A 21,947-nucleotide genomic window follows, 5' to 3' on the forward strand; every position below is an offset into this window, starting at 1 on the left:
GAATATCCTCTTTTGCCGTCTATACAAAACAAAGTCAGTCATACAGGTTTAGGACAACATGAGGGTGAGTAAATAATGACAGAATTCTCACATTTGAGTGAACTATCCATTGATTCTTTTATCTACGATATGAAAACAAACAACTTCATGTCGCTTTCAAATGCTGTCAGAATCAAGCATCACTTTCGAACATTACTGCTTACGTAGACTGCAGAGAGCCCATGATGATTTTAAACAGAACCAGAGTCTCAAAAGGGCTCTTTTTTGTATCTAAAACTATATCCTTTGGCATCTACCTTACTATTAAAGAAGCATCTAGGACGAAGGTCAGTCTGGGTTAAATAAAATTCCCTTTTTTTGCTCTTTTTCTGAGTCTTTTCCTTCACTCCATATTATCATCTATCTCTCCTTGTAATTACACCCTCCACAGACAGCAGTGAGGATAGGATAATGTTCTCCCTGACAACATGCTGTCTGTGCCGGAATCTTTTTTAGGTTTACTGGGAGTCCTGCTCACTTCAGCATTAAACCTTAAATACCAACTTCTCCGGCAGCTCTGAGATCCTGAGTTTAGCTGACACTGGTTCAGCTCAGTAGGAAGCTGATCAAACCCAAAAGCTGCTCTAAGTGCTTCACGGCACAGAATTCTGAGACCGGATCTAATGTTTATTGACCTGGTTATGAGTTTCATCACTGATCTTTCAAACTTTTCTCAATGGTATCTTTAAAAGTAAGAAGGACGAGTGACCCAGAGGCACCAGGAACCCTATAAACACAAATGCTGTAGTAGCTGCAAAGCATGCCCTATTGTTCTGTTTCAAAACACACACACACACACTTGCACGCAATCTAGCATGTCTTTAAAGAAGCAGTCAGTCGCTGGGTCGTGATTGCAGCGTTGCCATGGAGATCTGTTGTTCGTCCTCATGCTATCTTCTTTTCTTTACCTTTCTAAAGGACAGCTCCATTTCTTGTATCTCTCTCTTTCCCTTTCCCCCTTCTTACTTTTCTTCATCCTCTCTTTCTCGCTTGCTGTGGTGAAAAGGAAATTGGTGTAATAATATTCCAAGTACAGAGAGTGAAGCCCATCTCTGTCTAGAAAAAGAGAAACTCTTTTTTAACACACACAGATGCGGTCATACACACCCAGAAAGCGACAGTCACGATGAAGAACTATAAATACTTCACCACCTACACATACACCATCTCTCCCTCTCTCTCTCTCAAACACCAGTGTTTTCGACAAAATTCAGTTTTTGTGAACCTCACTCCCATAATTGGTTTTAACTACATACTAAACAAAACCATACTGTTTTTAGTCGTTTTGTTCATTAAAATGCCAGTTATTACTATGAAAAGTCTTTTCTGAAGGTCTAACTTTAACTATTCGTTGCAAAATAAACATCCAGACAAGTTAAACTGAGCAACTATTCAAACTGATTCAGTGATTTGCTAGATGGACCCAAACAGTTAAAGTCACAATGAAACAAAGTTGCGATAAAGCTTCTTTTTCCGTAAACTTGTGTAAAAACAATGCAACTGATAATCGGGAAAATAATATGGGCGGGTACTTGTATGTTGGTGGTTGACTGGGCTTTGGTCCGATTTAGCCTTGCCCTCTTCATGCGCTTTCTTTCATAAGATAGATATCATTAGTGGACGAGGTGTAAATGCCCTCTGAAATGCATTCGAGATAGACTGCAATCCGATCGCACAAACCACTTCAAGAGATGGTTTGAGATGCATTTCAGATGCAACTGGATATTTGTAAATGAATAAAAAATAAAGACGTGCACGCAAGTTATAGCTATACCACTGCAACAGAAATATCCATATATATGGACCACCAGAGATAAGCATCTCTCTTTAGCAAGTACGCACAAATTGATGCAAATGAAACTCTGCATCGCACCTTCACCTGTCCAACAGTCATCTTCATTTAAAGTGCTGAACGCTAAATTCTTCCACTTGCGCTAATGACGCCCTTTCATTGTTGCGGTCTTTCATCTTGACATCAACTGGTGATAAATAAAACACGGTGCATATCTGTTGCTGTCTGTGACGTGATGTCCATTGAATCTGCATGTGGTGTGGGAATTGAAGCTTGCAATTATAATCGTTTTTTGGAGACATAATTATGTGGCCATGTGTAAATAAAACAGTTTCAACAAATTGAATAGCCATTTTATTTAAGAATACACACGAGGTGACAGAAGTAAATGGGCTTTTTGAAATGTGGCCATCAAACAAAAAAAAAAAAAAAAAATTGAGCTTCCAGTCTATTGTGACACGAGTTTAAGTGGACTAAAAGATTGAGGAAGTCTGCCATTCAAATATTTGAACATTAGAAGAATTTAAAAAATGAAACAAAAGATGAATATTGAATTTTAATTTCTTGCCAACTTTAACTTGAGACTCAATAAATGAACCGATTCATAAGAATTATTCATATGTGAATAATGCTACACTAGACATGCTGCATGTTCGGCTATGCTTTGCAGAAGGCAACAATTATGTAATATAAAACTGCTTTGACCTGTTTTTCTGTTCCAGAAGAGGGTGGAATGAAAAAGAAAGAAGGAAAGGAAAGAAAGGAAGGAAACAAAAGATTGGAAGGAAAAAGGAAATTAAGGGGGCAAAGAATGAATTATTAGTAAATAGGCAAATAGGAAGGAAAATATGTTGGATGAACAGAAAGATGGATAGAAAGACAGATGCAGAAATGTTTCATTAACATCACCATATTCGGGTGTTTCTCACATCAATCGAGTCAGATACAAACATACAAAGGCAGAGAAGCATGGATGAACTGAAGGATGGATGAATGGGAGACAGAGATGGCAGGTAATGCATGGAGCTGTAAATCTCACACTGCCTCTATTTAGAACTAGTGTCTGGAGGCAGCCAAGGGCACAAACACAGAGCAGATGGAGTGTCTCTCTCACTCTCCCTTTTTCCCATCACACCTCTCCCCTCGCTTCAGCTCGTCCTATGTCAGGAAACTGTCAACAGTGAATAAATAATCCTGATAATCATACACTCTCCCTCAATGAGCAGAAATTCTAGGGCCCTATGAAATCCATTAGATTTTTTCCAAAATAATTTTTTTCTTCTTCCAAATTCATTTTTTCCTGTTTTAATTTTTTTTTTTTATTACATTTATGGCCCTATGAAATGTTTTATTTTTTTCTCACCAAATTTTTACAATTTATAAAATAAAATAAAAAAATCTTAAAGTAGCCTTATTATTTCTTTTCCACCTCAGAAATTCTGTGTTGTGTATTTACATTTTTCCGGTAATCAAATGAAGGCATAAAACATTAATTTAATTTAGCTTTTATTTATTGAAAATTAAGCAAACTTCATTTTTTTCCCAAACAAAAGGGATTGACTATTAAAATTAAAACATGGAAGAAATATTTCATTTTAGTATTAATAGTAGTAAAAGACTATGTACGTTCTACTGAAAAATAGTAATAGGAACAATGTCTTTAAATAAGGTTGCCTTAAATACATTTACAGATCTGTGATAGAACGTTAGTTTCACTCAAATCAAACACTCAAATAATCATGAAGTTACTTCAGAGCAGTTCTGGAGATGTTCGTGTGTTTACGTCCTCTTTTTTGAGATGGAAGACGCTGAAATCATAGTTTCATTATGTGTGTAGTAAATGAAACCACGCGTCTGCGCCATTCATTAACAGAGACACAGAATCCATGCAGGATTCATATTTAAATGACTTTTGCGGCTTAATATTTACAGATAGTCCATATCGAGATTTGATTTAAGTGTAATGACCCACTTTTGATTAATTCATGACAAATTTGACAAATTCCTTGACGTTCCATGTTAAACTGTTAATTCTGTTTTTTTGACTGGATTCCGTCCGTGTTTTCCGCATCGTGGAAATCATAGGGCCCTACAATTCCTCTGGGATGTAAAGCTCCACAGGGTGGCCGGCTCTTTCCGGTTCACTGCAGGGTGTGGTTAACGCCCTTCTGCCCTCATGGAGTGTAGATATCAAACACATACACCTCTAGTGACTGTTTACCTGAGCTGGGCTTTAAAAACAAGCACAGAGAAAAACTGAGAGGGAAAAGAGAACATGATACCAAAGGGAAACCTGTAGGGAGCTGAGATTATTGCTTCTGATGTGTTTCTTTGTTCCCTTTTATTACTTTACTTTTCCTTGTATGCTTTTAAGCTATATTTAGTAAGTTACAATTGTTTATTATTCATTTGTAATTATTATAGTAATTATAATTCTACAAGTCATTTAATAAGAATGCACAAATAACTTTGATATTTAAGTCGGTTAACGTATTAATTAAAAAAATTGATTACAAAACTGGGTAGTGAGGTGCCTTAAACATTTAACATCATAAAGGTATAAAACAGTCACGCATGAATTCACCATACAAAACGAAAGCACTAATAAAGACTAAAAAAGGTGCTGAGGTACAAAAAAATCAGTTCACAAAAACAAGCATTGAATGTCCTTTCTCTCACACACTCCTACATGACGTCAAGCGCCTGAAATCAGAGAGAAGGCCTCGGCACTCCCTTCTGTCAACTTCACACCCAGTGCAACTGGAAAGGCCTGTTTACACACACACACACACACAGCGTTTTAAACTCTGGACTTGATCTCAACACGGTGACTCCATGCTCGCCGTCGTAAAAAATGCAAAGCCGTGTGTAAATGTGAGCCCTGTTCGAGCTGCTGAAGGTCAGGGAGCTAAACAGGGTTTATAGTCCACTGTGTCAGTCTTTTAAACTCAATCTTCAGCCGCCCAACCTCATGTTCCCAAACACATCCAAACTTTTCACTTTCTGACAGTATTCAAATTCCTCCCCTGAAAGGTAAATCTGGTCTCTTGGTTTTTTAGGATTATTTCATTTGTTTGGGTGAGGCGGTTTCACAGATATGTGAATGGAAAAGTTGAGGTGATTGTCCTCTTTGAATATTTCCTACAGTATTTACAGTATTTCTACTGACTTTCCCATTCTACATTTTAGACAACTGCCAAAAGAATAGACAAACATTTCATACTGTATATATGAAAAAAAAAAAAGATAGTAATTTAAGGTAATTTAACTTTTAAATTAGAATTAAGAAGAACAACATAAACAACCAACAAAAGATGTGCAATTAAAATGTTTTACATTAGTTTTCTTGAATACACTATTATAGTATCCTATATTTCAATACAAGTACCAGAGGTCAACCTAATGATGCTTAGCCCAATGATTAAGGAAGTGGGGGGGGGAGGAGGAATGTACAAATATCTCGCTGATAGTTTTGCGACCTTCTATTATTAACACAATTAAACAAATACTCTACTAAATAAAACTTCCACATAATGTACAAATTAAATTTGAACATTCATTACTAAAACAAACACTGTCTAAACACATGCTGTGGCATGGGCAGGTGTGTTGTTGTTGACCCCCACTTGACTGATTCATTACACATTCAACTAAATTTACTCACCTGTGGCACTCTGATTGCAACCAACAGTTATGCTGCGATTTCATGTCTTTGGGCACTTAAACATTCAAGCTTTTTGTGACTTGATCATGAGGTTTGAAGATCGATGTTTAAAGGAAGATTTGCCTAATGTGAATAGAAGTATTGTTCACTTTTGCTGAAACAAAACCAGTCAGGAAGTGATTCACTACTATGTTTTATGAGAGTGCGGTACGCTACCCCAGAAAAATCAATGTGGGACGTCTATGGACAAAGTAAGAAATGCCATTTTTATTAGAGATATGGCCAAAGTTTATAACAAGCCACTTCACTCTGTGATGATTTTATGTGTAGGCAACAGTTAAACAAGTACAGCTTCTGTACAGGAAAAGGCTAAAATCTCTAAAACTGTTCACCAAGATGTTTTGATAACAATATCCAATTAGCAATCCAATCTTCCGACAATGGCATCACAAAATCCAGGCCCAGCAAATGAGCATGTGCATTCTACAGTAAACAAACATTCAATTGAAAGGCAAAACTTTATTTTCTAAAGTTGTTGTATTGTTTTCTCAAACAAAAATTAGTAGTCCGTCTCCTCCTCATAAGGTCTTACTTTAACAAAGATTTTATTTTAATCAAGTAACATAAATGTCACTAGAACTCCGGATCAATCTCACCAATAATGTGGCAGCAACCACCAATAATCATTAAAAATAGTTGAAAAAAACAAAACTGCTCAAAAGCTACTGTAAACTGTTCTAGCCCAATTAATCTGCTCATTCCACTATAGAAATGAATTACAACATATCTGAGAAAACACAGCAAGACACTCTAATGTGGTCGGATCGCTGTATTGTTGGTCTTGGCTTCAGCCATGTAAGCCTCCAGGACCTGAATGGGAGCCATTTCCACAGAGCTGATTACATGCTGATGTTCTGTCGAGTAATTTATCAGCAATGACAGAGAGCCTAACGTCATGTCGTCCACCCCTTGAGATTTAACCACACCTAATCCCCTCACAGAGGCCGAGAACACGTGGATGCAGCTCAATATCTTGTGGTGACTCAAAATAACGTAGAAATGTTTTTTTATTTCTTGTCTTAGAGAATCAACCATTTGAGACTGACGATGAAAAAGCACTAAGATCATGGCACCCATACTTTATGACTTTATAACCTGCTCTTTCACCTGCACTTTCCTATTCTTCTCTATGTCAATACTGGCTTTTGTTTGTGTATATAAAACATGGATAAACCTGAAACCAATTCAAAAAGGACGTGTAGGAAAGGACGTGTTTATAGAAACCACATCTAAAAGATGTTTTTAGTTCCTTAAGTGACGAGCAAGGCAGTAATCTATCAGAATTGAAACACTGAGAGCCATGTTCCACTCCAGATGCAACAATATAACAGAGCGTCTGAAGCGACAAGATGATAGCATCCTAAAGAAGCATTTGCATATGATTTATAAATCCAGGAATTACTATAATCTGTCGTTTGCAAGCAATCTTTACACAATGGACTGTTTATATCTAAGCATCTCGAAAGATTACATACCTGTAATGCTATCTAGTCCTTGCAGATCAGTTTTGACTGACTGGATAATATCAGGATTATTTCTTTCACAAACATAAATTGCTGGCATTTAAAAAAAAGTTTTGTTATTCCATTGAAATGATCTGTCTAGTGGAGCGAGAAGTGCTAATGGAGTAAATCACAGCAGTGGAAAACTGTGAGTCTTTGAGACTGATCAGGGTCAACGGACCTGACAGAGATCTGGGCTACTATGGAGGATGTCCAAACAAAGCACACCAGATTGAACAGCACAGAATGCTTTTTGAGGACTTCACCAAGATGTGAGCTGTAGAACCAGGCAGGTGCAAAGACATTTCTAAAAGTCCACAAAAACGACAGCAGTAAGCAGAAACAATGACGGTCATTATAAATCACAACCGGCAAAAAGATGTTCATTTTGCATTTGAGAAATGAATGTTCTGTCATTATTTACTCATCTTCATTTCATTCCAAACTTTTTGTTCATACAGTACAAAAGGCTGTGATTTCTCAACTATTGTTGGACCCAATCGACTTTTTACTGTATGAACAAAAAACTGGGACATGAGGACTAAATTTACATTTTTGAGTGGAGTATCCACAAAATAGTGATATATTCATAAAAGCTTAAAGTGACCGTTCAGTACACATAGCAGGTAAACAATGGCCAAAAATTACCAAAACATCTTCACTTCAATCAACATCATTGGCGATGTGGTACATTTCCAAATAACAGCAAATTCAAGCTGGTGTTACATTTCAGAAGTCAGACCAAAGCAGAAATTGAAATTTACTGCATTGCCCACCAAATGCTTAAAACAAATCCTATACAGCTATTTATGGCTATTATTTAGCATGATGTGCACCACATGCAGCATAGCTGACGTCACCTGAAAAGACATTTCAGAGACAGCAACTACATTTTGAAAAACATTTTCCTTTTGAAACAACAATGCACTAATTAACTGCGGACGGTTTGACCAAAAAGCAAAAAAAAAACACAGAGGTCAGAGGATGAGAAACAGGTGAAGGCCCTTTCTCTCTCTCTATCTCTCTAACTAAATCTGTGTTAGTGGGGTCTGGGATTTCAGGGATCTGTAACACAAGCCTGTGGTGTCAGGTCACAGTATCAGCAAGGTGACACACTGAGTTACTGAGGACAAGGAAACCCTGTGTTAACACTTATTGAGGGGGTGTGCTTTTCAGACATGGACGCTGTAAAGCTGGAGAACAGTCACAGGCCAAACAGGCCTCAATTCAGACTGAACATGAAGGTCTGTGAAGAGTTATATGGGAAAAAAAATAATGTTTGTGTGTTCCATATATATTAAAATAATGAAACAGCAGAATGAGTGACAGATAAAACTTGGTCCAACTTGGTAAAAACATGGTCCAAGTCATAAACATAAACACACTGTCCCGTGTCCGATCTTTTTTATGCAAAGCATCCTTCCCTGTGCCTGCTCCACCCCAATGGTGGATAATGCAAAATAATAACACATTTTCATAGCTCTCCTCCTACATAGCAGGCTGAAACTCACACACGATCTCACTAGTATGATTAACACCAGTGATTCACTCCTCACACTCTTCCTCTGCTAAAACAGACACACTCCGAGCAAGAGGTTAGAGATCTTGGAGAGGGCATCCGGAGATCTGGAAAAGGATATATAGTCCTTCGCTTTTCATTAAGCCACTTAAAGGAAAACACACACATTAGTGCTGCCTGTATTGTATGAGGCTCAGTCAGCATTAGTCACACTGGCATGAGTTAAAATGACTGTCCTCCTCACTCTGAATGGCTCAATTTTCTGTCCTTTGGCACTCGTACCGCAATCTGTGCCTTATCTCATTGAGAGGGGCAAGGCTGGCTATTTTCACTGCCTATGGTCTTCATGTTTCCCAAATCCAACGCACTACCTGTTGACTGATTTCCTCATACCCTAGTGGTTCTAAACCCATTCGAACATTTAAATGAATGTCATTCATTTGATAAAGTACAGAATTTAGGAGTGCCCAATTAAAATAAATTAAAATAAAAAATAAATTAACATTAAAATAAGCAAGTAAAATAGTTATAATTAAATATAAAATAATTACATTCTTGAATTCCACAACAAAAATCTTGATTTTTAGTTTAGCTTATTAAAGCTGTTTTTACTTTAAGTCATCTTGGAAGTTTTTGCATTTATTTTGCTGATTTTAGACATTTAAGCCATCTTGAGGCCCCCGTGGATGTTTGCTGAGGCTCCCCAGCGGGCCACGGCCCCTTGGTTGAGAACCACTGCAATAGATGGGTCTAAATGCCTTGTTAACTTCATCAGCATTGACTCGACTCATCGTTATATCAGAGGACAATGATTATTAGTATGATGAATAGATAGGATTTTCAGTTTCTCCACTGAACAAAATTACTTTACAGTAAAGACATGATTAAATAATCCATAAAAGACACCAGATTTACATCTACAGTGAGGACCATGAATGTAGCCTCGACAAGCCTATCAGTTAACAGCTATGGGAACAGGGAAACAGAGTCAGGGAAACTTTTCCTGAACAAAGTTGTTGTTTTTTTCTTCCAGTCACCTGTCTTATAGCCCAGCAAGCATGAGCGAAACACAGTTCAATAGAAAAGCAAGCATGACGTCATTCCCAACAACAAAAACACATTAATAGATAGATTCTGTGCGGGCAGTGTGAAGATATGGCTCACCTGGCTGGATGAAGTCTCTATAACACCTACTCCTTGAGGCCGGGTTGACATTTTCGCCCAGGGATTGTCAAAAACAGGGCAAAAGGGGGAAATGTAAATGCAAGATCGTTTTCAGTGGTTGACAAGCATTTATAAGCTTGTCGTTAGAAGCTATTCGTCTGAGCTGACAGAAGTAATCAGTGCTGCTAGCTAGCCTGAACTAGCCACGCAGACAGATCAACAAGTTGAAGCCCAACATCAGTCCATATGTGGAGAAGAGGAGGAAAAAAAAACTTGTTTTGAAGTCTCCAGTTGAAAATAAGCAGCAGGTTCTTGAGGAGGATTTATGAAGGATTTGAAGTCTTCTCGGGGAGACTAACGTGGAGCTCACTTACATTTAGATTCGCTTCCCAACCGAATGTGCGAGAGTTTAAAAACAATTCATATCCTCCCATAAATGACAATCATAGAGAATGAGCGAACGAAAGGGGTCTCTCTGCGAGCGATATTACGTGTTAGACCAGCCAAATATCACAATTTTACCGACCTTCAAAAAGAAAGTGTCTATAAAGGTGAAAATACCTCAACCGTCAGTTTGAGATAAACGAAACGAGCTTCGCTTAACTAAACACGGATGTGAAGACAAAACAGCCGTGAGTGATGATAACGAAGGACTGGCGAACCAAAGACGGGTTAAAAAAAAAAAAAGATCAATTGCGAAAAACCCTCATGATCCACGAAACCGTCTTGAGCCACTCACTGGATCCCGGTGACAAACGGTTTTTGAATGAAAGGAAACGTCTGAGGGCTCGCGTCCAAAGACAAACATCCAGAGTCAGCTAGTAAAATCCATGATTGGCTTCGGGGCTGTGGTGAAATGGGTTTAAGTGGAGGAGGATCGGTGTCGTACTGCGGCCGAGCTGCTCAAACGCTCGTGCCTGATACCGGAACAAGCGCGAAAGGCAACATGGCCGATCTCCGGAGCGAGCGGAGGGGGGCAGAGCAGGGATGGGCGGCGGCGGATCCTCTAGGCGTCAGTCGGTGCTCGCATACTGCGGTATTCGCGGCAGTAACGGCGACTGTGGACGTGGGGTGACATCATGCGGTCGTTGTTACCGTGGAGATTTTGAAATCGAGCAGATGCCTGGACACAAGAAATGGCATCTGTGTGCCTGACCTGCTGTGTGATTGTGTGCGAAGTGTTGAAATAACGGAAGCAAAGAGGCATTTGAATTTCCAAAAGAACGTTTAATTTTGAACAGGTCTGCTGCAACGGTATTTACAGATAGAATTATACACGGTATGAATACATTTACAGCCATTTAAAAAAAACAAACCAAAAAATCTTAGTCTAAAACTAGGCATGTAAGATTATATACAAAACCGACATCACGAAGCTTTTCACAGTTCAAATCTGAGGGTGTGTGAAATCACAAAATGACATAAAGGAATCGTTCAACCCCAAATTAAAAACCTGTCATTGTTTACGCACCCTTATGTAAATCCATAAACAAATGCTGTTAATTTGTGTGGAGCAAAAAATGAGAATTTCTGAAGAATTTTTACACTACACTAGAACACTGGATTTTAGGTTTTCACAAATCAATCATCATCATAGTTCTTAAATCAGAATTGAGGTCATGATGTCTCCATGATAGCTGTTAGTTTAGGTCTTTTTTCAACAGCCAATTTATCTTGGCATATTGGATTTGGGAGTCATTGTCACTGTGGTTTTCTTAAAAAACCTGTGAAGACTTTTACATTTGTTATTTGATGTTCTATAGAAGAACAGAACACATTCAAAACCAGTCTAGGGTGAGTAAATAATAGTGTGATTAATTCTCTTTAGGAAACAGTCCACTCTCAATAAATGAGGACATATTGCAGATACCTGAATGAAAGTGTAACATTTACCCTCTTTTTACACATATCAATCCACACACACAAAAAATAAAAAATAAATCTGAAACACCATGAGATAACACACACACACACAAAAAAATGCATGTAAAACCAACTCTTGATCAAACTTTAGTCTCGTAGCTCCTCTGCTGGGATGGTGAAAAGGTCAGAGAAGAAGCTCCCTTCGTTGTCACCACCACCAAAAACCAGAAGTGTTTGTGGGGCTGACTCTGGAAGTTCCTCTTGTTCATCTGTACATCCCTGTAAAACAAAGACAATTATTATAAATAATGAACTGAAGCCACTTGATAAAGCTGTTCATAATTTGAATTTAATGTTTTTACCTTTTTGCATGTTGTGGGCATAGTAATGATAGAATGTCCTGCTCGGGGTACAGAACAGAGCTGGGGACAAGCCAGAGAGGACCAGCAACTAGTGTCTGAAGAGAAAGAGAGAAAGAAGGCTGTCTTTATACTCCAGGATAAATAAAATCTTTAAAAAGAACAGCCAATTTATTTTTAAGAAATTAATAATTTTACTCTAGGCATTTAACATGTAAATAAATACATTTACAATGTTATAAAATATTTAAATTTTTAGTAAATGCTGTTAACTTTATATTGATCATTCCTGAAAAAAAAAAAAAAAAATGCATCAGTTTCCTCAAAATCGGCAGGTTATAATGATTTCTGAAGAATACTTAAGAGTAAAGTAATGGATGCAAAATATTCAGGAATAAAATTTTATGTCAAAGCTCATTGTAAACTTATTTCATATTACTTTTACTCTGTTTTTTAGCAAATGAATGTAGCTTTGGTTTGTATAAAATATTTTCAACAACATAAAAGTCTTACTGACCCAAAAACTTTGAACAGTAGAGTATATAGTAACAATGACAGTCCTGGCTATGGAAGTGGGGCATAAAACCTTATTCTCACCTGTGTTGAAGATGAATGCATCACTCAATGCGTTGTTCCCATTGTAGCCCCCATGAATCAGGAAGCTGGAGTCTGAAAGAACCGCACAGCCATGCCAGCTGCGATACAGTAAGGGTCAGAGGTCAAATACTCAGTACATCTAGGCTGATCAAGATATATTCAATCATGTACCCATAAGGTAATTGATTGAATTTCTATTATATATTTAATTTGCAGCAGAGACCACGACTTCAAGAACAAACCATTCTTTCTGACAATTTATTCAGTGTAAATAAAGACTTTTTAAATACCTTCTGGGAGACGGGGCTGTTCCACTTGTCTTCACAACAGAAAACTCCATCAGACCTGAAATAGGTGGTGTCAATGTGGTATTTTAGGCTGACTAAAAGAATACCTTTAGTAATTAATGTGTGAAAACACTGAGTCATATCAGGTATTAAATATGCAAAAAACCTAGACACATATATTAAATTATAACAGTTTAAAACTAGAAAAAAATAAAGTGTTGAATCTTGTAGACTCAAGCAATAGGAATAAAATGACTTTTATTATTAGTGGTCATGAACATGACGTTACTGCTTATTTTCCCCAGTTAGATAACACCTGAATTAAAAATCTAATAAATATGGTAACATTTACAATTCTTGCAGTATTTACCAAGGTCTAGCATGAACATGTCATTGAAGCATACAGGAGTGTCCCATCCTCCAAACACAAAGATCCTCCCCTGCATCACACATGCTGAGTGCCTGCACAAACAAATCAAAAACACATGCACAGTACAGCTGAAAACATCAGTCATGCAGTTAATTCAATATTACATCATGCAACTTTAAAAAAAAAAAAACATAAGTTCCCTACCCAGAGCGTGGCGCAGGCTTATCTCCATTGACAATAGGTTGATACCAGATGGCCATTTCAGGGTTAAAGATGTAGATGGAGTCACTGCAGCCGTCTGGTTCTGGGTGTGGGCGAGGAAACACTCCTCCAAACACAAAGAGCTCTCCTCGAAACATACTGCAGCTGTGGTAGGCCAGAGGCGGCACTTTTCCCTGCGCCTAAAGGAGTAAAATGAAATTCAAATTAGCTTTGTTTTATTTTAGAACCTAAAACCAGATGATATCTATGACACAAAAATAAATCTTATGTGCCTTAACATGCGTCACAGTAATACTGAATAGTTCTGTGAATGTTTTAAAGGGTTTAGTTGTCAATCTGAGAATCAATTGCAGACTAACCTCAACCAAAGTCCAATGCCAGGTTTGTGTGTCTAGTATGTGAACGTCATTAAACCATTTCTTATGCTTGGAGCCACCAAACACAAAGATGCGCTTAGATTCCGGGTCATAAGTCGCTGTGTGACCAATGCGGGCCTCAGGGGTGGGTCCTTCTGCAAGGGTTTCAGCAGGTACCCAAGAAAGATCCTCTGAAAAAATATTAAAAGCAGAGCTGCATCTACCAAGTAAAAGCATATTGCAATCTACTGACAGGAGTCTATGTGAAATACTTACCTGTGCACAGTTTCCAAATGGGGTCTTTGCAGAACTGCATTCTGGCACCTTGTCCTCCAATCAGAATTGCTGTCTGAGGATCAATGGGACAGAGAGTTTGACCCCAACGGCCTGACGGTTTGTCCAGGGGAGCTGAAAAGACAGTGTTAAACATACAATAACTACCATACCACATTATTCATGTTACTCATGTACAGGTTCCACATTTACGCAATGAAAATATTCACTTACCAGTTTGTGAGGGGGTTTTGGCCTGCTTGCCTTTAGCTTTGTGGCTCTGAGAACTGGAAGTTGTAGTCGGTTCCTCCTTTTGTGAGAAGAGACGTGTCTGACCTCCACGATGATTGCTCTTGCTCTGTCTTTGAGGCGTCACCTTTTCAGAGGCCTTAGGGCAGATGTTCTCCTTGCCTCTACCTTCATTAACTTCCTCCTCCTCCTGTCCTGGAGATCGCTTCCTCTTGCCTGGACACTCTCTTAATGCAGGTACTGCGGGAATGCACTGAAAACAATGAAATGAGAAGACACTGAAGACAAAAACTGAAGAAGCAGCAGTCGTGACAGCAGCAAGTAAATATCAAAGAACAGATCATTTATTAAAAAAAAAAAAAAAAAAGAGAGAGACAACAACAGAACAGATGCCATTCTTTTAATCTCCAAAATCTCCAATGGACTTGTACCATGGCAGAACAACATTGTGTGCCACGGACAACAAAGTGATGTATAATGTTACTTCATATAATAAAGGACAAGACACTTGTTATTTTGCTTCATTTTATTTTAAATATGTTGTAAAATAAAAAATAGCACATAGTGCATAAAACACGCACAAAACTTAAATACATGCGGAGTGAGAGGTGTTACATTTTTGGAGAGGTGCACGTCAGGCTTCGCACAACCTAAGGCCTAGTTTTGACACAGATGTATAAATCACCTTTACTAAGGGAGGTTAAACTCACCTCTGGAGTGCATTCCATCTGTGAAAGAGTCAGCCCCGGATCCAAAAACTCTGTCGTACCCTTTGGAAAACAGGATCATGGGTCAATAACTGTATGCACAGATCCAAAGACTTCACAATAAATGCATTAAATCTTATATCTCATATACTATGGATAATCTGATTATACTTTCAGTAAAGACTGTAACATCTTTGACCAGTAATGGAAACAGAGTCACAAAGAAATGGAAGCAGTGACAGATCTTCAGTTTTGTGAGTTACATCAAAATGAAATGGATGATTGACAAGTACTTGGTTATATCTATTGAACATTATTTGACTGAAGCATGAAGTTGATTGCAAGAAAGGAAAGGATTTAATTAAGTAGGCTAAATGTCTGAAGACTGGCATACATCACTAGAAAGAAATGTAATGTGTTCACCCGAAGATTGAGTTATGACATTAAATTAAATTTAATTAAAATTAAATGTATGAATTTAGCAGACGCTTTTATCCAAAGCGACTTACAATGCATTCAGTCTAACAATTTTTACCTATCATTGATGAATAGTTCACAAATGAATCAAAATGTTTTATGCTCTTAGAAATTGATGAATTTCCATTTCATTCTGACTGTAAAAAACAGCACAGAAGATATAAGTCTACAGATTTTATCTGGGATTTGTTGTGTAACACAATGAAACAGAGCTTGAACAGTCTCTCACCCCAATGAGTTTTACAGTTAAGGTTGCTCCACTGGACCAGACACCATCCTCACCAGATTCCCATGACAGACATCTGAGAAGAGGAAAGGTTTAGTTACGGATTAAGGGTTAATATTAAATCGTACTGGACTGATTTAACGAAAAACAGTAAACGTACTTATTGAATGGTGTTAGTTTTCCCATATTAATGGGTATGTTCCTCTCATCAGCCAGTTCCACAGAGACTGAATCTCTCTTTCCCCAGTCTCCTCTGCTGAAGAGAACCATCAGATGGACACCCGGCTGGATCTCAATTGAACTCTGCCATCCTTCACGCCTGTTGTGGGAAATAAATGATGAACACAACCCTTTCATATAAAGAACATAGGTTTAACACAGTTAGCTACACCAGTAGCTACAGTACTGTTGATACTGTGCACGTTTGTAGTTGCGCACGAACTTTACAGGGCGGGAGACAGCAAGGTCGTATTTAATTTAGAGACAGCTTAAAAATATTCAAACGTATTAAGCAATCTAAATATATTTCATGCACGTAACAACCTGAATCAATATAAACATGCACGGCTTAATTTGCATTAAAACAACATTAAATAATCAGCAAAATGCATTTCCTATCATGCTTGTTTATCTCAGTGAATTTTACCTTAAGATCTGCTGTGGTGGTTCATCTACTCCAAATATGGCATAAACACCAAAGTCATCCATTGTAACGCTTTCAAGTCGACACTCTCCAACAGAACAAACGCTAGAAACGTAATTTAATTAAACTCCAATAGACAGAACTTTATCTCCCGCCGACCTTAAGCACAATAAATATAAAACTCGCGCCACCGCCACCACGTTTCATTCACGAAGCACAATGATTGGACGAGTGGGCAGGAACGCAATGCTATCGACCAATCCGATAGAAGAAGCGAACTGTTTTCCTGTTGTTGCAATGTTGATTGACAAGTGAAGTCAGCCAATGGATGAACGACTTCATTACAGGCGGGATGCGTGATCGTCATGGAGGAGGGATATTCTTCTGATGGTCGTGTTTGGTAATTTGTAGAAAAATAATTTCACATCATTAATCACAAAGTGAGATCACAAACACGGAAAAATGATACAAGGAGAAAATGCACATATTATATAATGATGTAGTAAGCTTAAATTTGCTAACTAGTATGCTCTGCAAATCAATACACTGTCCGCTGGTGACACCTGCTGGTCCAATGCATGTAAAGGGATGGAGAGATGCTAACTGTGTTATTATTTGCATATTGCAAACAGTTTTACATAAAATAGTTCCTTAACTTTCCATATACACAACTTCCCGAGGTTCGATATATAAAAAGGCTTTGTTATGGTTATATTTTAATTACTATCATTAAATACTATTCAGTTGTGTTGATCCATTAACTTTTGGGACCAACTTATTATTTCTTATTTTGAAGGTTATTGATTCCATGTGAAGATTTTTACATGTTGTTAGCGGGTATTTCTTTTTTATCTTGTTATTGTTGAACATGTTTCATATATATAAAAAATAGTAATGTTTTTTTTTTATTTGGTATTAATTTATTAATTCATCACGTGACTCAGGCAGGCTCCGCCCATCATTAGCTCAGCTTTGAGCCTCAACGTTACAGGTGAAGAAGAGCGGCTGACCAATTACTCGACGCTTTTCTAATCAGGTACAGTAAAACACTGTGTTAGCATTGAGATATCTAACTTTTTTTGACAATATTGTTACATTTTGACACACTACAAGTAATTTGATTTGTGAATGTACGTTTAGCAAGCACTTTTGTAATGAAGTGCAGTTAAAGCTAAACGAGTGTCAAGTTTGTTATTCCATCACCTACACTTTAGCTCATTATTTCGTGTATATTTTTATATACATGTAAGGAAGGCAAATGTGAACGTTTGTTATTAGTATTTCGTTATCAGTCACACAATGGCAAATTAGCATTAGGTCCTAAACTGTAACTCAGATACACCTATTATATTTCAGGCTCAGTAAAGTACAGTCATTTTTAAAGTAACGTTATATAATTTTACAGTATTCTACAATTCTGTATGTTTTAAATTTTTTCAGCAGATAATGGCAAATCTTGGTATCAATGCAGAGGGGAAGCGGCTTCCACGAATGGCTGCCACTCTAATGATGCGCTTTACCGCTGAGAGGGAGCCCACCTTTGGCGTCCGCAGAGCCAGTTTCAGGCCTGTCACCCCTAGCAATGAGTCTGAAGATTCTCCATCTACTGGAGAAGAGAGTCAATCCACCATCCCAGAGTTGCGCCACTTTGTTGATACTGAGGAATCCTCTGCTGTGAAACAACAGACCCCAGAAGACCAGTCATTGGAGTCTCCACCCCAAGTTGACGACCTGGGCTCTGACCCAGAATCCTCTTCTGCATGGAGTCTGAGCAGTGTTACAGGAGGTGAAACCACCCTAGAAATACTGGAGGACAATACAGATGGCTCTCTTCGGAGGGACCAGAGAACTGGAGGTTTGACTGGAGTTTCTAGTAAAAAAAAAAAAAAAAAGTCAGTATATGTTTGGTTGCAGATGTTTCTTGATTACCAGTGTTGTCTCAAACTCTTGCTCTTTTAGTGAAGTTCACAGACTGGCACAAATGTCGCATAACAGCTGTTTGTACTGAACGTTTTGACAAGCTGCTCAGAGAATCCCCCGAGTACCACAACACTAAGAGCTGCTTCGCTGCTTTTGTACTGGAAAGAGGTGAGTGTGTGTGAGAGGTAGCATTTCTCATTTTCAATCAGTTTAATTTGATGTGCTAAAAACACTACACTGACAAACTACAAGTAGCTATTAACATAACTATAATTTTATGGTAGCCTATAATTTAATCTTATTTTAATAGAAAACCAAATGATGAAACATTTATTGCATTGTGCATGTATAAACCATTATGATTGGTATATGTATATGTGTGCAGAAATATATAATACATGCATACATTTTCTATTAATTGGATGTGTGTGTCAGAGGTGCTTGACACAGGTGGGGAGCGCTGTGAGGAATATGAAGTGGTAGCTCTGGGGTCAGGTCAGAACTGCTGCAGTGGTTGGCTTTCTTACACAGGATCTGTCATCCATGACTGCCACGCCATTGTCATCGCCCGCAGAGCCCTCAAAAGGTGCAAGAAAATTTAATCTAGACATATTTCTGTACCCAAGAACATTGAGGAAGAAAAACTGATTTTATTTGAATTGCTTTATATGAATGCTGTTTTTAGTATTTGATTTTGTCCAATATATATTTAGACATGTTTGGTTTCTGTTTCTAGGCTATTTGCAAGTTAAACTACTATTGTAAATGTAAATGTGAAAAAAGGTCTGTTGTCCTGTCTGGTGTCACAGGTACTTGTACAAGCAGCTCCTGCTGTTCTACAGTGCTGATCCAGAGCTGAAGAAGCGCTCCATACTGGAAAATGTTCCATCTGAACGACTGCTTCAGCTCAAGCCACACATTTACCTTCACTTGTACACTAACAAAGCCCCCAAAGGAGCAGCTCAGTGCATAGTTTTGTAAGTTTAACTACTTTGTTTACGCTCTGTTGTCTGCTCTCCACTGTGTATATTAGAAAACTCTGTTGTGTATATTAAGAGTATTATATTTAGAACATGGTGAAAAGAGATTTGTTTTTCCACAGACAGTCTCAGAGCAGTGCTTACTCCACTCTGAAGCTGCAGTGCCATGCTAAAGGCTCTCTCATCCCTGCTGCCTTCCTGCTTCCAAGTGTGTGGGGTGCTCGCATCTGTTGCATGTCCGACAGTGCCAAACTCACCCGTTGGACTGTCACTGGAGTGCAAGGGGCGCTACTGAGTCATTTCATCAACCCAGTCTACATTACCAGCATTGTACTTGGTAAGGTGACAGAATGCTCTCAGAGTCCAAATATGGTAATTGGATATTGATTGATTAGTCATTTTGAAATCTAAGAGCAAGCAGGGAGAAGAATTACAGCATTTATTAAATAAATAAAACTCATTGTTTTATTTTCTAAATGTTTTTTCTTGTGAAAATAATTTTCTCATGCCTTAAAAAAAGCTTGAATGTAACGCTACACCCTTTCCTCATTTACTATACATTGCTTGTGATTTTTAATTCACGCTCTTGAGCAATGTGCGTGAAGTGCAGCTGCCAGTGCAGGAGAGATGGGTCTGACTCTGGGCTACTTTTACTCTGTTGCCGCGGTTTATTATTCAAGTTAGCAGTTCTAAATTTGCATTAAACCACTCGATTTAAACTAAATTTAGTTCTGGTTTTGTGCTGGTAATCCTATATTTATATTTTGCGTGCAATCTGTATGCACGCCACATTTGTATAAATGGAAAAAGCGATGTACTAATGATAGTAATCTATCCCTTGACGTGATTGGTTATTGAATTTTGTGACTTAGCAAACGCATGGCTGTTTCAAACCACATTTGTGGGACTGCCTTTGGGAAACTACAGTTTTAATGAGAAACACTTAGCAATGGTGTTGATTGATGGATTGGCACATGGTTTGCCTCAAAGCAAATTAAAAGCACCATATAGACAAACTGACAAAATAACTTGATTTTCCAGGGGGACTCTAACATTTTCTTTATTGTTGCCTAGGCGATAACAAGTACTGCTCAGAGAAAGTGTCTGATATCATTAACAAGCGTCTGGGCACCGGCTGGAATGATGCACTGCCTCCTCCATTCAAACAAACCACCATCTTCTTCCTGAGTGGAAAGCATGTGGGGCCTGATGAGAACACAGACCACTGCAAAGACCTCAGTATCAACTGGTGTTTGGGAGACTCCAGTATTGAGATTCTGGACAGCACCACTGGTTTTGCAATCAACAAGTCAGTCATACTAAATAAACGAGCTTAATGCAAAGGTTTAATGCTCTAACAGTTATATTTGAGGAGCTCTTTTGTAACCAAGCCACTTTGAGACTGAATCTAGTTTAATACTTTGCAGATATTTATATTTCTAATCAATGCCTTAATCAGTATTCAATGACAAGTCAATGCTTTAATATTGTATTGTTTTTGTTCAACCACTCATTTTGCCTAGATTCATATCCATTGTGTTGTCTCCTATAGTTTGATATTATGTAACTCTAAAATAAAGTATTTGCATAAAACGTCTATAACTATTTAAGAGTGTGGTCTTATTTAGGCTTTTCTTTATTCCACTCAAATTCATTAGCTTTCAGTTCCCATAATTTATTCAGTATTTCTCTCTTTCAGTTCTCCATTTGTAAGCGGTCCTGGATCATCCAGCAGACTTTGTAAAAGAGCATTGTACTTCTGCTTCAGAAAAGTCTCAGCGCTGGCAGGCCACCATGACTTTTTGTCATTCAGTACATACCGCAAAGCTAAAGTATGTACATTTATTTTAGTTTGGATAACAATATTCACACGTCAAAGTTATTTTATCATACATTTTTTGGGGTTCATATGTTAAAATTGAGGTTGAATGTTTGTGATTGTGCCTTTTCGTGCTATATATCGTGCTGTTGTCGTAAGCTGTTAATCTGCTTTGTTCTGTCTAGATGGCTGCCCAGCTGTATCAGGAGACCAAAACTCACGTCAGTATGCAGTTCTTGGCTAACAATGCTGGACCGTGGAATTCTAAACACTTGGTAGATTGCTTCAGTCGTTAAATGACAGGTTGAACAACCCTTGAAATTCACTTTGGTTCCCAGACATTTCAGGTACAACAGATAGTCATCTTTCCTGTTGAATGTACATTGACGTTTGAAGATGTGTTCATTTACATGTTCCTTATCAGATATCAGATATTCACTTCCACTGAAAAAAATTCTGTTCTAAAAGTGGAAGAGCTTTAGCCGCTATTTTGACCCGATAGTTCATTAGTGTTTGTGTGGTGGTTTTTCTTTTGCAGTGTTATTTCAGTTCTGTGATTTGTTGTTTTATTGTTTGTTTGATAAGAAAGATTGCAATGAAAGTAATTTATGTTGGCTTGCCATACCTACACATAAATATTAGAGTACTATTATAAGTTCATTCATAATTTATGATAAAGAATAATAAAACATTGTGAGGTTGTTGTGATGTGGCTCTTTATTGAAATGAATTAAATAATTGTTAATTAATAGTTAATTACAATTAATAATGGTAAAAGTACTTCAAGTACTTTGCACTGGATATTATTCTTGGCCATATTTTATTATCCAGACTCCGCAATGTCTATGGTGGTTATCAC

The 21,947-nt window shown here is 37.9% G+C and overlaps 3 protein-coding genes across 13 annotated transcripts in view; 1 reads left to right on the forward strand and 2 right to left on the reverse strand.

The window, feature by feature from the left end:
* Positions 1-10,836, reverse strand: part of mark2b (MAP/microtubule affinity-regulating kinase 2b) — a 44,137-nt gene extending 33,301 nt beyond the window's left edge. For all 9 annotated transcript variants that reach the window (XM_026267144.1, XM_026267151.1, XM_026267149.1 and 6 more), the window contains exon 1: positions 9,741-10,836. In XM_026267144.1, coding sequence (XP_026122929.1) covers positions 9,741-9,791 — 51 coding nt within the window. In that variant the 5' untranslated portion in view covers positions 9,792-10,836. The remainder of the gene's footprint in view (positions 1-9,740) is intronic.
* A 110-nt stretch (positions 10,837-10,946) lies between these two features.
* krcp (kelch repeat-containing protein) lies at positions 10,947-16,577 on the reverse strand. Its single transcript, XM_026267164.1, has 13 exons — positions 16,373-16,577; positions 15,887-16,045; positions 15,730-15,802; positions 15,027-15,086; positions 14,302-14,569; positions 14,071-14,202; positions 13,798-13,985; positions 13,421-13,617; positions 13,217-13,308; positions 12,850-12,904; positions 12,560-12,657; positions 11,966-12,060; positions 10,947-11,882 (listed from the first exon to the last, which is right to left on the reverse strand). The coding sequence occupies exons 1-13, from the start codon at positions 16,432-16,434 to the stop codon at positions 11,751-11,753; spliced, it is 1,611 nt and encodes a 536-aa protein (XP_026122949.1). The 5' UTR covers positions 16,435-16,577; the 3' UTR covers positions 10,947-11,750.
* A 742-nt stretch (positions 16,578-17,319) lies between these two features.
* adad2 (adenosine deaminase domain containing 2) lies at positions 17,320-21,806 on the forward strand. 3 transcript variants are annotated; one of them, XM_026267165.1, is made up of 9 exons: positions 17,320-17,405; positions 17,810-18,224; positions 18,329-18,457; positions 18,725-18,875; positions 19,099-19,266; positions 19,392-19,606; positions 20,344-20,578; positions 20,969-21,101; positions 21,274-21,806. In XM_026267165.1, exons 2-9 carry the CDS (start codon positions 17,816-17,818, stop codon positions 21,382-21,384), a joined length of 1,551 nt encoding a protein of 516 aa, XP_026122950.1. In that variant the 5' UTR covers positions 17,320-17,405; positions 17,810-17,815; the 3' UTR covers positions 21,385-21,806. The 3 variants fall into 3 exon arrangements, with proteins under 3 accessions (XP_026122950.1, XP_026122951.1, XP_026122952.1); XM_026267166.1 differs by having other exon boundaries at positions 17,813-18,224; XM_026267167.1 differs by having other exon boundaries at positions 17,375-17,422.
* The last annotated feature ends 141 nt before the right edge of the window (positions 21,807-21,947 follow it).

Source organism: Carassius auratus, chromosome 7 (genome assembly GCF_003368295.1).
Source record: "Carassius auratus strain Wakin chromosome 7, ASM336829v1, whole genome shotgun sequence".
NCBI classification, from domain to species: domain Eukaryota; kingdom Metazoa; phylum Chordata; class Actinopteri; order Cypriniformes; family Cyprinidae; genus Carassius; species Carassius auratus.

What these genes read in the sequence shown, in the direction of transcription:
- krcp (XM_026267164.1), bottom strand. Translation starts at nt 16,434, where the DNA reads ATGGATGACTTTGGTGTTTATGCCATATTTGGAGTAGATGAACCACCA. An exon ending in CCACCACAGCAGATCTTAAG is followed by an intron (nt 16,046 to 16,372) that starts GTAAAATTCACT and finishes TTCCCACAACAG; the next exon opens with GCGTGAAGGATGGCAGAGTT. An exon ending in AAACTAACACCATTCAATAA is followed by an intron (nt 15,803 to 15,886) that starts GTACGTTTACTG and finishes TCCTCTTCTCAG; the next exon opens with ATGTCTGTCATGGGAATCTG.
- adad2 (XM_026267165.1), top strand. Translation starts at nt 17,816, where the DNA reads ATGGCAAATCTTGGTATCAATGCAGAGGGGAAGCGGCTTCCACGAATG. An exon ending in CATTACCAGCATTGTACTTG is followed by an intron (nt 19,607 to 20,343) that starts GTAAGGTGACAG and finishes ATTGTTGCCTAG; the next exon opens with GCGATAACAAGTACTGCTCA. An exon ending in ACTGGTTTTGCAATCAACAA is followed by an intron (nt 20,579 to 20,968) that starts GTCAGTCATACT and finishes TCTCTCTTTCAG; the next exon opens with TTCTCCATTTGTAAGCGGTC.